We start from the raw sequence: 16,256 nt of genomic DNA, 5'->3' as shown, positions 1-16,256 counted from the left end.
AATTGTTTCCTAATTTGTTTGCAAAGAGTGATATTTTTGGTTTCCATTGTGATATTTGTGAATTGGCTAAAAGTCATCGTGCTTCGTTTCCGTTAATTTTGAATAAAAGTTCGCTTCTTTTTATGGTTATACATTCTGATGTTTGAGGCCCATCCAAAGTCCTAACTTTGAGTGGCTCACGTTGGTTTGTTACTTTTATTGATGATTGTACCAGAATGACCTGGTTATACTTGATGAAGACCAAAGATGAAGTGAACTTGTTGTTTCAAAATTTTCATAGAATGATTGAAACTTAGTACAATGCAAAGGTTCGGGTTCTACGTAGCGATAATGGTGGAGAATATCAGAATTCTGATCTTCAAAAGTATTTGGAAGGACATGGCATCATTCATCAGACTACTTGTTCCAATACACCCCAACAAAATGGAGTCATTGAATGGAAAAATCGGCACTTGTTAGAGGTTGTTCGTGCTTCCTTGATAGCAGCAAAAATACCGATATCTTATTGGGGAGAAGCAATCACATCTGCCGCATACTTGATCAATCGGGTACCTTCTAACTCAATTGACTTCCAAACACCTCTCCAAGCTCTTACTAATGTCGTAGTTGCCCCAACCGTCACAAATCTACCTCATCGTTTTTGGTTGCATGGCATTTGTGCATCTACACAAACACCAACGCACCAAGTTAACTTCTCATGCATAATGTGTGTTTGTTGGATATGCATTGCACAAAAAGGGATATCGATGTTACCATCCTCCAACTCGATAAATGTTTATTACAATGGATGTGGTGTTTCATGAAGATTCGATGTATTTTTCATCTGAGTCTGAACTTCAGGGGGAGTACCATAAGGAAATTCAGACTCTCGATTATGATTATCATATCTCTAAGGAGGATGAATTTGGACAATCTGAACTAGTGAACCAGGAAACGGGTGAAAAGGATATGAGTGGTACAACTCTAGAACCAAGTAGTAATGACCACCTAAAAGCTGAAGAAGTGATAGAAGATGGGAGAGATAGTATAATTGAACCATCTGAACAATTTGGGTCTGAAGATGCCTTCATTGAAATACCAAACCAATCGTCGTCTACTGAGGGTGTTCTTAATTTGGAACCTAATCCATTCATGAAACGGTTACCACACCATCATAATAGAGGTATTCCTAAACCCACATATGAACCTGAATTGTCTACCAAAGTCAAATATCTCATAAGCAACTATGTGTCTAACCATCGTTTGTCTGAATCAAATAAGTCATTTGTAAATCAATTATCTACTATAGCTATTCCTAACAATGTGCAGGAAGCCTTAGCTGATCCAAGGTGGAAAGCAGCCACGAATGAAGAGATGAAATCATTGCAGAAGAATGAAACATGGGAACTCGTAGAATGTCCACCAAGAAAGGAGCTAGTTGGGTGTCGTTGGATCTATACTGTGAAGTACAAGACAGATGGTAGTATTGAACGATTTAAAGCAAGACTGGTAGCAAAAGGGTACACTCAAACTTATGGAATTGACTACAGAGAGACATTTGCACCTGTAGTTAAGATCAACACAGTTCGAGTATTACTATCTTTAGCTGCAAACCTGGATTGACCATTATAACAATTTGATGTGAAAAATGTCTTTCTGCATGGCGAGTTATCTAAAGAAGTATATATGGATCTTCCACCAGGATGCATGGTGTCAGAAAAGCAATGTTAGAAGGTGTGCAAATTGAAGAAGTCGTTGTATGGGTTGAAGTAATCCCCGAGGGCATTGTTTGGAAGGTTCACAAAGTCAATGAGAGCTTTTGGCTATTGTCAAAGTAACTTAGATCACACTTTGTTCCTGAAAAAACAACATGGTAAAATTACGACACTCATCATATATGTGGATGACATGGTAGTTACAAGAAATGATCCTGAAGAAAGAAAAGCTCTATAAAATTATCTATCTAGAGAATTCGAAATGAGAGATCAAGGTCCTCTGAAATACTTTCTTGGGATTGAAGTTTCTCGATCAAGTGAAGAAATTTTTCTGTCTTAAAGAAAGTATGCCTTGGATCTTTTACAGGAGACTGGAATGTCGGGATGTCAACCTGTTAATACACTAATAGAAGAAGGTTTGAAATTATGTGTTGAGCCTAATCAAGTATCAACCGATAAGGGAAGATACCAAAGACTTGTGGGGAGATTAATGTACTTAGCTCATACAAGACCAGATCTTGCTTATGCATTGAGTGTAGTGAGTCAATATATGCATAATCCTGGATAGCAACATATGAATACAATCATGCGTATTTTGAGGTATTTGAAGAATGCTTCTGGGAAGGGAATTTTGTTCGCTAAAAATGTCGATCATCAAAGTATAGAAGTATATACTGATGTTGATTGGGCTGGTGCAATGGATGATAGGCAATCTACATCTGGTTACTTTACCTTTGTAGGTGGTAATCTTGTGACATGGAAAAGTAAGAAGCAGAATGTCGTCGCTCGTTCAAGTGCAGAAGCGAAATTTAGAGGTATGACTCTAGGACTTTATGAGGCATTATGACTAAGACTCCTCTTACAAGATTTAGGTTACCTATTTAGACAATTAATCCGATTGTTTTGTGACAATAAAGCCGCATGTGACATTGCTCATAATCCAGTACAACATGGTCGTACAAAGCATGTCGAGGTGGATAGATTCTTCATTAAGGAAAAGTTGGATGATAAGATTGTGAAATTGTCTAAGATTCGATCAGAAGATCAATTGGCCGATATCCTCACCAAAGTTGTCTCAAGTCAAGTGTTCTAAAAAATTTTAGACAAATTAAGCATGTGTGACATCTATGCACCAACTTGAGGGGGGGTGTTGAGATATTAGGAATGTTTAGCTATTAGGAAAGTTGAGATATTAAGAATGTTGAAATATGAGGAAGTTGATATATTAGAATATTAGTTGTTCTTTCTTTATATCATTCTTTCATTGTATCATTCTTTCTCATTCTTAGAATGGTGATTACCCTTTATATATACTCTGTACATGAATAAATAAAAATTTAAATGAAAAAACTATCATTTATCAATTTGAATACTAAATAAATAAATAAATAAATAAATAAAAGATTTATTATAAGATTAAAAATAATTAATTTTTGAGGTAAAAGGGTTCAAACACCTTTTCACCTCTCTCTACGTGTTACCCAAAGTAGACTTACATACTTTTAAACATAAAATATAAGAAAACATAGAACATAATAATCAACAAAAATAACTTATTCCATAAACAAACCAAGCCGCTACCACACAACTTTTAAAATTATCCTTAAAAACCAAAATTTCTATATTATATAAACCTTTCACAAGTAACACAAAAGGGGTAATAGCTCATATTCCAATATGAATCCTAGTCTAACTTGTATTCACCATAAATGAGCACAAAATAAGCATTGTCTAAGAAAATTTACAATAAGAAAATTACCTCCAACTACTGATAAAAAGTTTTGTCAATGAAATATTAAAAAGTAGAGAAATATCAAATATATATATATATATATATCAAAGAATTGGTTTCACAAATTCAAAACACAACAACGTAATATTTGGAAAATTAAATTGAAAACCAATGAAAAAACAAAAAGGCCATGAATCTGATAGATAATAGGGAGAACAGGGAAAATTGTAATACCAAATATCTTGAAAAATCAATGTCTTCCATGTAAGCATTTTGGAAAATCAAATATTTAGAAACCGAAAAAAAAAAAAAACAAAACAAAACGGTAAAATAATTTTAAGGGATTAATTGAGAAGATTGATTGAAAAAACACCACAAAAAAAAAAAAAAAATCCAATAAAAATGAAAACCTTAAAGTTTATTCTCCGTATAAAAGTCCATTTTACCTTATTGGGATTATTATTTTGATATGATTTAAAATAGCTAAGGTCATGTTTGGATATGCTTTATATTTTTTATTTCCAAAAACCAAAATATAAGTAACTTTTATATAAAATGTAAGGTGAGGTTTGTTTTTTTCTATTAAGTATTAAAAAGTAAATAAAAATCAATATGTTATTTTTTCTATTTTAAAAAAGTTATATATTTTTACTTTTTCTATTTAGTAAAAGTTTATAATAAGTCATGAAAAAGTAAAAAAATAAACAACTTAAATTCTAAAAACAAATTGCTTTAAGTGAAAAGTAAAAAAAAAATAAACACCACTTAAGATTTAAATGCAGGAGATTAACTTATATTCTTAAAAATAATTTTCATTTTTTAAAAATTTGAAATTGCAAAGTTTTTTTTATCACTTTTATTCTCCTTAAATATTTTTAAAAACTATTTTTTTTTTAAGATAAATTTCTAAGATTAACTATAATTTATATAAAAAATTTATTATTTAAAAAAAAAACAATAACTATATCCAAACGAACTTTTCTCTAAGGAAAATTTCTACATCAATTTTTTTTTTTTATCATCGTTTATCTTTTACACTTTCCACGCGTAATGCGTGGGATTCTATAATCAAACAATTAAAGCGGCATCACAAATCTTCTAGTTACGCTTGCGCTCTTCACGTGCCAGTAAGCAATATCACTTCTGAGGCTGTTCATGTTTGGCATCGCGGCCCGGAAACCTCACCCCTTGCAAGCCCAGTCCTCTAAAATGAGTGAAGTTAATGGGCTGACGAACCATGGGCTTGGAGTTAAGGCCTCTCGATCCATTATGTTACAAGTTTCAGGCTGAATTCTAGAATGATCCCATCACAGCTACTCAGTTTTGGGCTCAGCTCGTGGAAACCTTCTCGGCAGGAACTGGCCCAACTTCCACATAGTTACCGTTTAGGAAACTACATCATTAATCTTAGACTAAAATTAATTACTATATTTATATTTAAAAGAAATATTATATTTGGTCAAAAATTCTGTATGGGCTGGTATTCCAATATCATATGGGGTTAGATTGAAACCAAATCTAATATTCTAGCCGACTTCATTAACCAAATAGAATCAACCTAATATGTATGACCTTTACCATACACAACTCTAGAAGACCAAAACAAATAGGCAATGCCCAAATGTCCGTACACTCTACATTTGTTTAATTTTTCTACTTTGAAACTTTATCCTAATTGCAAAAGAGAATTAAGCTTCTTATTCAATGGTGCCTTCGTACATCGTATCTTTCTGATTTTCTAGTTTTGACAATGATGACTATAGGAAGGGTCATTCAAAGTTCAAAAATATTCACGATTATACAATACAAAAGAATCACTCTTGGCTTAGTGGGGCACCCTCAATCAGGGTGTGTCTTTTTATAATCATCGCAATGACAAAGAAGGGCTAAGTGCATTGTCTCACTATACCTTTGTTCAATGTCGTAGGTTGTCCAAGGACTTCCCGATGATTCCCTTCTAGAATATTATTTTGGTCCCTATCTATTGTTCAAATTAATTAATTAATATTTAATTGGATTTATTTTTATTATTTTTAACATCGTCCTTGAAAGCCGCTAGAACTTGTGACCTTTTAAACATTGGAAGTGAAGATAATGATTAATAGACTTTTTGTTGGATCCCACTATTTTTTATGACATCATCTTACATCCCCACTTACGTTTTAATAGTTTATGTCTTGATTTCAACGTTTTATATTTTAATCTTTTTTTTGGTTTTGTTTCATTGCTTAATAATTTAGATTCCATAGTACACTTTTAATGACTAAGATTACAAGTTTGGTAGGTATTAAGCTTTGATTTCAAAATTGATTTGATTTACTCATTTAAAATTCTTTCTATATGTTATTTAGTCATCCTAATATAATATATAAATTTTGGTATCAACAAATTAACTTGATATTATAATGTTTTTATAGGGATATTTGTAGAGAAGGCCAGAAGAACTTTGAAATTAGAAAAATGACATCTCTTATTGATTATTTGGAGACATCACATTCTTTTTTTTCTTTTTCTTTTTTGATAATTTTACGTTTTATTTCTCTCTCTCTCTCTCTCCCTATTTAACACATTACAAGGTTAAACAAACTTAAGAAACAATCTTATGTTATATGTTGCATCATGATGTCCTTGTGACATCCCATATCGAATAGGGGGGAAAGTTTGTGGAACTATATAAATATAGACTCCTCTTAATTATGTAGACGTATTTTAAAGTCGTAAGAGTTATTTTGAATTCAAAACGAACAATATCTACACGATTGAGAATGAATCATCACAGTCTTATAACTAAATTTTATTTACGAAAAACCCAACTAGGGATAAATTCTCAATTATAATAGTCACATGAACTTTCACATGATTAAGTTTCATTTAAAAAGAACTTAATAGGGATTAAGTTATTTGAATTTAAATATGATTCAAGGCTTTTGTTAAAGAACTTGTTGAAAATTAATAAATTAATAAATAAAGAAAAAGTGATACAGACAATTGAAATCCAAGTCAAAACTAAAATCCAAGGGTTTGGGGGAAAAAAAAAAGGGATCCCACCTAATGAAGTTAGGATGGTGGTTCCAATCATATTATACGATCTGACAAGAACAAAGTTAGATAAGTGATTTAACCAATAACCATTATAGATTTAATTTCATCTTCGAATTTGTACAGTTAAGATAAAATTACAAAAAAAAAAAAAAAAAAAAAACCTCAACTAGGAACAAAGAGAAAGATTGAAAATGTACAATTTGTTTAAAATGAAATAGAAATAGAAATATTTTTCTTCACTTGAAATGAAAAATGGCAGTAGGAATTTTTTCTTCACAAGAGAAGAATGACTTCCTCTCCCAAATCAGAAGGATGGAACCAAGGGTAATAAAAAAGAAAAATAAGTTTAAGATGAAATGTTTTTTAGGAAGGGGGCATTTTTGTCTGAAAAGGATTATGCACAAGTTAATTTGGGTGTAGAGGTCTTTTTTCACAAGGTAAGGTTATTTTATCCCTTTTAACAAAATATTTATATTTTTATTTTTTGTATTAAACTAAAACAATAAGAAAAATATAAAATCATCCAAAAATATAAATAGTAGAAACTCTTATTATAATCAAAAGATTGATTTTAGCTTCTAAAAAGTTAATCATATAAGGACTAACGGTATTAAATGTGATAATTGTGTTTCACATTAAAATCATATTAATGGCATTATTAATTTATTACCAACTATTTTGTTGGACTCAAATTCAAATAAATTAATTAATATTTAATTGGATTTATTTTTATTATTTTTAACATTGTCCTTGAAAACCGCTAGAACTTGTGACCTTTTAAACATGGTTGGAAGTGAAGATAATGATCTAATAGACTTTTTGTTGGATCCCACTATTTTTTATAATATCATCTCATATCCCACTTACGTTTTAATAGTTTGTATCTTGATTTCAACGCTTTATATTTTAATCTTACTCTTTTGTTTCATTGCTTAATAATTTAGATTTCATCGTATACTTTTAATGACTAAGATTACAAGTTTGGTAGTTATTAAGTTTTGGTTTCAAAATTGATTTGATTTACTCATTTAAAATTCTTTCTATATGTTATTTAGTCGTCCTAATATAAAATATAAATTTTGGTATTGACAAATTAACTTGATATTATAATGTTTTTATAGGGATATTTGTAGAGAAGGACCAAAAGAACTTTGAAATTAGAAAAATGACATCTCTTATTGATTATTTGAAGACATAACCTTCTTTTTTTTTTCTTTTTTCTTTTTTTTGATAATTTTACCCTTTATTTCTCTCTCTCTCTCTCTTCCTAAGAAGTCTCTCCAACCCAAGCTTTGTTAAGCTCTCTCTACAGCTTCATCATTCTCTCTTGTTACAATGACTTCATTTCCATTTTAACACATTACAAGGTCAAACAAACTTAAGTAACAACCTTATGTTATGTTGCATCATGATGTTCTATAATAAAATTTTATTTACAAAAAACCCAATTAGGGATAAATTCTCAATTATAATAGTCACATGAACTTTCCAATGATTAATTTTTATTTAAAAAGAACTTAATTAGGATTAAGTTATTTGAATTTAAATATGATTCAAGGCTTTTGTTAAAGTTGAAAATTAATAAATTAATAAATAAAGAAAAAGTGATACGGGCAATTGAAATCCAAATCAAAACTAAAATCCAAGGATTTGGGGGGGAAGTATCCCACCTAATGAAGTTTGGATGGTGGTTCCAATCATATTATAGGTCCTGACAAAAACAAAGTTAGACCAGTGATTTAACTAATAACCATTAAGATTTAATCTCACCTTTGAATTTGTAGTGTTAAGATAAAATTACAAAAAAAAGCCCTCAACTAGGAACAAAGTGAAAGATTGAAAATGTACAATTTCTTTAAAATGAAATAAGAATTTTTTTTTCCACTTGAAATGAAAAATCGCAATAGGAATTTTTTTCTTCGCAAAAGAAGAATGAATTTCTCTCCCAAGCCGGAAGGATGGAACAAAGGGCAATAAAAAAGAAAAATAAGTTTAAGATGAAATATTTTTTAGGCAGGGGGCATTTTTGTCTTAAAAGGATTATGAACAAGTAATCTTAGGTGAAGAGGTCTTTTTCACAAGGTAAGGTTATTTTATCCCTTTTAACAAAATATTTATATTTTAAAAAAAAATCATTCAACAAAAATAGGTTTTTGAGGAAGTTAAAAAAATTCTACTAATGTAATTTTATTTTTATTTTTTGTATTAAACTAAAACAATAAGAAAAATATAAAATCATCCAAAAATAGAAATAGTAGAAACTCTCATTATAGTCAAAAGATTGATTTTAGCTTCCAAAACATTAATCATACAAGGACTAACAGTAGTAAATGTGATAATTGTGTTTGACATTAAAATCATATTAATGGCATTATTAATTTATTATCAACTGTTTTGTCGGATTCATAATCCTTTAACTTGTTAGATTCATTGGATTTCTCCAATTAATGAAAGATTTAAATTAAATTTTGATGGTTTAAGAATAGAGAATAAAAATGCTTTAGGATGGGTAATTAAAGACTGTAATGGTACTACAAAAATGGTTGTGAGTAAATATATATATATATAGATCATATTTCAATAATTATTGCAGAATGTATGATTTTAAGAGATAACATGTTAGTTGTCAAGAACAATGAGTTCTTAAACCTAGAGATTGAGGAAGACTCTTAAATAGTTATAGATTGTTATAACTAAAAAAAAAAAATTCCTAATTCTATTATATTATTAATGGAAGATATTTGAAAATTATCTTAAAATAAAAATATTTATGATTGTTGTCATATTTATAGAGAAACAAATAGAACAACAAATTGTTTAGTTAACAAAATTATTTGTAATTTAAAATCAATCATTTGGTGGTCAAATTTCCTTAACAATGTTAAAAAATTTAGTTTTGAAAACTATTGTGACTCATTTTTCAATCGTGTATTTTATTTCGTAGTATCTTAAAAAAAAAAAAAAAAAAGCTTTTTAAGAACCATAGTGTGCCATGTTGGCAAGCACCAAACAGTATAAAAAACTGGCTAATGGATGGAAAATGTTACAAAGGCAACAAAATCCAATTGCTAGTTGATGTAAGAGGAGTATATGACTTCATAAAGTTAAAGGCAACTTTTAGTTGCCTCTATACAACACTTCCTACTATAGTCTAATATGCCTTTTGGAAAAATAAAAGGGACACTTATGCCTTTTCTAATGTCTTGAAAGCCAAATGGTAGTATATAACATTCCAATAAAGTTCAAAGGCAAGTTTTATGTTACTCGTTTTGTAAATTAAAAAATTTTGATTAAAAAAAATTAAAATTGTAGTTCAGAAAAGAAAAGAATCAAAAAAATATTAAAAGCTACAATAATACATTATTTTAATATATACATATATTTTTATTTATTTAATGACATGACATAATATTTTTTATTTATAAATTTTAAATCTTTTAATCATGAATATAGTTAGCAAAGAAATAAATTTTATTAAGAAAATTATAAATTATAATTTTTTTGTAATAATAAATGAGTGCGATTTCATTTTTTTAATACCAAATATTGTGATAAAATATAATTTTTATTTTAAGCATATATATATATATATATAAATATACTTAGAGTAATCAAACAAGATACCATTGCAGAAAATATTCATGGACAATATATCTCATAAAAAAAATCTTAAGATATATGTATAATTAACTTCGTAGCTTCATATATAAAATTTCAATAGATAGCAATAGAAATATTTAAAACAAAAATAAGAATTGTGTATTTATACCACATCCAAAAATGATGGAGATAATTTTAATGCTTTATATTCACATTTTGCTAAAAATGTCGATTATTAATAAAGAAGGAATAAGTAAAAGAAAACAAAAGGAACGTTGATCATTAAAGAAGAGAGAAAAAAAGTTAAAGAAAACATCGGGACATAAAATATATGTGACAACTCATATCATTTGAGAAAGACAATGTCAATCATGAGGAAAAAGAAAAAAAGTAAAAGAAACATCGAAACATATAATATATGTGACATCTCACATCATTTGAGAGAGAATGTCCATTGATAAGAAAAAGAAAAGAAGGAAAAAGAAAACATTGAGATATATAATATACATAACATCTCATATCATCGAAAAAAGAAAGGTTATCGATATTTATAAGGGATAATGCATATAAATTGAGTGGACGCATTTTAAAATTGTAATAACAACCTTAAAAGTTGTGGACTCAAAATCAACAATGACCCAATGTCAATGATAATAACAAATGGTATCGAAGTCGAAAAAGTGTACAAATTCAATTACACCTCAATTGTGGGTCAACTTGTTGGGCCTTGAACCAAGTTTCAAAGCCAAGCCCGTGTTCACGTTTGAATTAATGGTATAACATGCATCTAGGAAGGAAGGGAGAAAAAGTAGAGGAATGCATTATTTTACCGACCCAAGTGATCACACGAGCTTTGAAGAGAAACTGCATAAATTATTAGAAAATTGAGGTATTCCCTTGCGTGGGCATCAGGATTTGGTCGGCAGGTCAAGGGAAAATCAAGGCTAGTCTACAATGAAAACTTAGTCAATTCAATCCATGCGATACTTTTAGGTGAACCAAGCCTGGTTACGTCCAGCGATGTTGAATGCTTGTAAAAGGCAATGCATTTGGAAATGGGGCCCCCAAAAGGCCAAACCAATTGCTAATCCAATGGGCCAACCTTCTTTACATCAAATCCAATTATTAGTTCACTAATAATACCCATTAAACTAACTCCTTCAAACTCAAAGCCATCACAAAATCTAATTAATTAACCTTATTCCCACCTTCGTAGCAGCATCCGATGTTAACGTCTATCCGCTCTTCATCTCCTCGCTTCTTATGCCACTCTGCATAAGAATAGTCCTCTAAAACCATTCAACAACTTCATTGATATTTTCAATTGATAAGGGGTTTCGCACCAAGCTTTAAGCCAAATGGTTCATCTTATTGTACAAATTTTAGGGTAACACCAACCAAGAAAGCTTGGGGAGTCTTTCTTTACCCTTTTTCTTTTTTGGGTTTAAATATTTAGAATTTATACAAATTTAAGTAATGGGAAGATGATGAAGTTCTTCCTCTAGCTATCTAATTCCAAATCAATGAATTTTACTAATTCTTCTCATGCTTATATTCTATTTTTATTGATTAATATTCGAAACAGTTAATTAAATTATATACATGGAATAACAATAATAAAACAACAAGAAAAGTTCATACTTTGCTAATTAATAAATAATTGAAACTATTAATTTAAATTATCATATTTCAATTAATCAATGATTCATTTTGATTAATAAATAATTAAAATAATTAATTAAATTATGACATTGAATAACATTAATAAAACTCTAGAAAAATTTGCACTTTGTCACACTCACTCCAAAAAAAATTAGATTAATTATGGATACGATTAAATCTTGATAAATTAATAACTTGGGACCAAGAAAAATCTATTAATTAAGCTAATATTAAATAATCAATAAATCAATAAAAAATTAAAAGAATTCCTAAAAATCACAAAATAAACTTTCTTAAAATCTGTTCATAGAAACTGTTATTCATGGAAAATGTTTTTCAATAATTATTTTCCAAAACCTGCCAAGCTAGCCTTCATTTGACAACTTTGATGCGACCACCCTGGAGTCCAGGCAACCACTTTGATATCATATGACCACACTGGTTGTCGTCCTGACGTATGGTCCCTTGACCAGAGTAGGCGGAGCCACTCATGTAGGCAACTTACTGCCCAAGTTTCCCTCGCAGGATAATTAACTGGGGAAGATTAAATTCACTGGACGATCCTTATTAGTTTATGGGCCGCGGAAGGTCCTCAATTCAAAGACGGCAGAAAAACTCTCTGCTAATGTCATGAAAAACATTGATAACGTCAAAATTAAAGGGACTCGTAGCAGGGATTGGTGAAAATTGAGGTGCATACAATACATACATCCACAGGAAACACGGACTAAGGGTTCCATCAAACTTTATTGGACATTAATTGATTTGTCTTATTTCTTTTGGACCATATCTGGATCCAAAAGTAATCTGGTTCCCATGAAGTCGCCCTAGTGGGGTTACTGTGGGGTCCTATTGCCTCGTAAAGTCAACATTAAAGAAAAATGAAATCCAGGGAATCGCGTAAATGGTAGAAATTTGTGACGGTGAAAAATAAAATTGTAAACAATCAGTCAGGTGGAAAAAATTAACGAAGAATCTAGATCACATTGACTATTTGATAACAGTGTGGAGTTATTATACTAATAAAAGCCCTGTTCGATCCTCCGTGGAAAGGTCGGAGAATCGAATTTTTATACTTGCTTTGAATTCGAGGAAACCCCCTCAGAAAGCTCGTCAACCCACGCTGTGGAACATATATTGAGCTGTGACGTCAGACCTGACTGTGGCAACCATATATATACATAAGCATCCATGCCTCTCGTAAACCAGCACATTTGAAACCAAAAAAATTGCGCCTAGCAAATCGACACGTGTAGCATGGAAGATCATTCGAAAGGGAATGAGAAGCAGGAGCAGGAAGGGAAGGAAAAGGAAGAAGTTCGATACCGAGGGGTGAGGAGGAGGCCATGGGGGAAGTTTGCAGCCGAGATTAGGGATCCGTCTAGGCAAGGTGCTCGTCTATGGCTAGGCACATTTGACAGGGCGGAGGATGCAGCTCGCGCCTATGATCGAGCGGCCTTTAACTTAAGGGGTCATCTTGCCATTCTTAACTTTCCTAATGAGTACTATTCTGAAGTCATGGGCTCCCATCGCCCCCCACCATCACCATCCTCATCGTCTTCCTCGTCATCTTCTGGCCCTTGTAGGAGTTTAGAGATGGGAGGTTCCTCTTCTGGGCAAGAAAAGCAAGTCATTGAGTTCGAGTGTTTGGATGACACGGTGTTGGAAGAGCTTCTTGGATCAGAAGATGAGAAGAAGAAAGGCGCCAAAAATTGAGTTCGTCGTAAGTTTCCGTTCTAATATTTTCTACCTAAGTTTTCCGTTTTGACATTATTGTTGTTGCAGGTTCACATATATTGTGTATCAGATGATTTCTTAATGCATTGGAAGGTCTTTTAACCTTGATGCATTTTTGAATTTCAAGATTCATTTCATGTAATCAAATGATTTGAAGTAAATGGAACAGATCAATTAAGGAGTAAACTGAGTCTTAACTTCTAGAATAATGCATTGAAGGAGGTGTTTGGCCTGCACACTTTGCATAGAAGATCCGTGGACTAATGAATCATGCATAAAAAAGAAAAGAAACGAAACCAAAAAAAAAGTGTACAGACAATGCAAATTACATTTGTTAAACCCTTATAGAGACACATGGTTGGAAGTAATTCAATTCACTTCACATTCTGTGAAAAAAAATTAGCTCATTAATACAAATGAATGCAATGTGAAATGCAATGACTTATCATTTTTGGCTGAGCCAAGATGCCCCCAGAGATCTAATGGAGGGAATGAATTGCTAGGGGTCATAGTTTTTAGTGCCAAATGATTAGTAAAAGGAATTGCTATTCCTAAACTGAGGGTAACATTCATGCCGGGTGGTCTACTGATCAAGATGGAAAACTTGAAAATTGATTGAAATCATTTTAGTTTTTGATCCCTTGGAGATGGGAGGAGGGCGGATATAATTGGGCTTGTGGCTTATTTGGAGAAGGCGGGAAGCACAGCGAATTTGATTCGCGGTAGCAATAGCACTGCTGACAAGCTTGATAAGGCACAGTTAATTAAAGCAATTCAATTCAGGATTTCTGCTTAATATCATTATTCAAGATACTTAATTGAGAATCTGAAAGATAAGCATAAAGGTTAAAATCAATTACTGATTTGATATCAATAGTAAAAGCACTTGATTTGGATGTTGAGCATGTTTATGATAAGCACAAATTCTATTTATCCCAAAATATTTTCAAGATTGCCCGCACAGTAACTCAAAAAGATAATGGCAATTGACCTAGTATCATCTCACCGAAAGCTAATTCTTCATGATCAGATATTCTAAGTGCCACTTCCACTGCAAATGGGAACAAAAGATGAAGGAAAAATAAAAATTAGTGTACGAGATGCCAACTTGACCCTAATTAGATGAATTGGTATCCTAGTACAATGTCCTAGTGATGAGCAATGTCAAGACTTGCTAAAAGTTTTATCTGTATATTTCAGAAACAGACTTCTGACAATTATAGAAGGTTCCGACAGCAACTTGCACAGAAGGATGCTGGTTCAATGCTTGAAGAGGAAAGATCTTCCAGTGCATGAACAAATGAAAAAATAACATATTCATATCCTTGGTTTTATTCCTTTTATTAAAGCTTATGGACTTAAAGATTGATGCCACTGTTTCCTGTTCGCCCCACTTGATTCTTGATTTAGCCCCTTGATGGGACCACTTTGTTTTATATGTATAGATAATTAAAGTTAGTTTAAAGAAGGCAACATAATGAACTGGAGATCACTGGTTCTATATGGAAGTACTGCTCCATAATAGTACTAAACAAGGCAGAGTGGAAGCACAGGCAATACAACATGATCTTGTTTTTTTGCACTTATGTCGCTTAAAGTTAACAAGTGTATCTTGCAGAAACATGTCAAAAATGCTCTATGATACACCGGAGAGAGACCAGAAAATCAATGAAGAAGTTGTTGATCAAACCTTGTATGGAGTGGACTGGTAGAAGGAAGAAATTGTAGGAATCATGAAATGATCTTCACATTATGAATATTTTCGTATGAACTTCGGAATGCTTTTTAGTTGATTGTATTGAGTTCCTTTCTTTGTAATTGAGCTTCTTCTCATATTTGTGGTTGTATTATTGCTTTATTTTTGGATTCTTCTGTGTGTATCTATGACTCAATTTCTTTCATTCTCTTTCTAATATTATGAGTTTTTCTCTGTTGCTTTTTCTTTGTCATGGAGGAAAATGACAACCCTCATATGATACTTTTCTCAATCTTCTTAATGGGTTCAATTATTTGCCATGGTTAAGAGCAGTCTTTTTCTCTTGAAAGATAGAAAATGGAAATTAGCACATGTTAGTGGCAAAATGAATGCTTCTAAGTTGGATGACTTTGAATATGATGACTGGGTCTCAAGCCATATTGACTTGTTATTGGCCTTTTAATTTCATGGAACCTAAGATTGCAAAAAAAAATTAATTTTCTCTAAAACTGTTAATGTTTTGTGTAATTAAAGCTAACAAATCCCTAAACATACAGAACACTTTGTTAATTGAACATTTTGAGCATATGGGACAAATCTTCCCTATATTGTCCCCTTCAATAGACCCAAATATTCTTCAACAAAATGCTGAGTATGATAAGTTTTTCAATTATTGGCTATTCTGAAGCTTGAATATGACAACTTTAAGAGGACAAATTTGATTAGTTTCGAGTGCCTTCACTATATTAGTAAGTGCTATTCTTGAAAGTGATTAGGAAACCCAGGCAATGATTATGAAGGTTGATTCCCAAGTAACAATTATTAATTTTAAATTCAATGCTCATGTTTCTACAAAGAAGACCAATGATAAGAGATTGCTTCATGATTTCAATAGAAATTAGCACTCATCCGATTGTAAACATTATTGCAATAACATATCTAATCCCAATAAGGATTGTGGTTAGATTCTTCATTCTCATTTAAAGCCAAAGTTTGATAGTGTAATTTAATCCAATAACATGGTGAATGATACCAATTGGATCTAAGCTTCCTTTACAAAACGTAATACTGATTCACTTACCTAGGTTTACAA

The 16,256-nt window shown here is 31.3% G+C and overlaps 1 protein-coding gene across 1 annotated transcript; it reads left to right on the top strand.

The window, feature by feature from the left end:
* Positions 1-12,973: 12,973 nt before the first annotated feature.
* LOC117915473 (ethylene-responsive transcription factor ERF098-like) lies at positions 12,974-13,510 on the top strand. The gene has a single exon (XM_034831075.1). It carries the CDS (start codon positions 12,988-12,990, stop codon positions 13,444-13,446), a length of 459 nt encoding a protein of 152 aa, XP_034686966.1. The 5' UTR covers positions 12,974-12,987; the 3' UTR covers positions 13,447-13,510.
* Positions 13,511-16,256: the final 2,746 nt, after the last annotated feature.

The sequence above is a fragment of the Vitis riparia genome, chromosome 5, assembly GCF_004353265.1.
Source record: "Vitis riparia cultivar Riparia Gloire de Montpellier isolate 1030 chromosome 5, EGFV_Vit.rip_1.0, whole genome shotgun sequence".
Taxonomy (NCBI): domain Eukaryota; kingdom Viridiplantae; phylum Streptophyta; class Magnoliopsida; order Vitales; family Vitaceae; genus Vitis; species Vitis riparia.
Note: the sequence above shows the minus strand (reverse complement) of the source record. Positions and strands in the feature narration are given on the sequence as shown.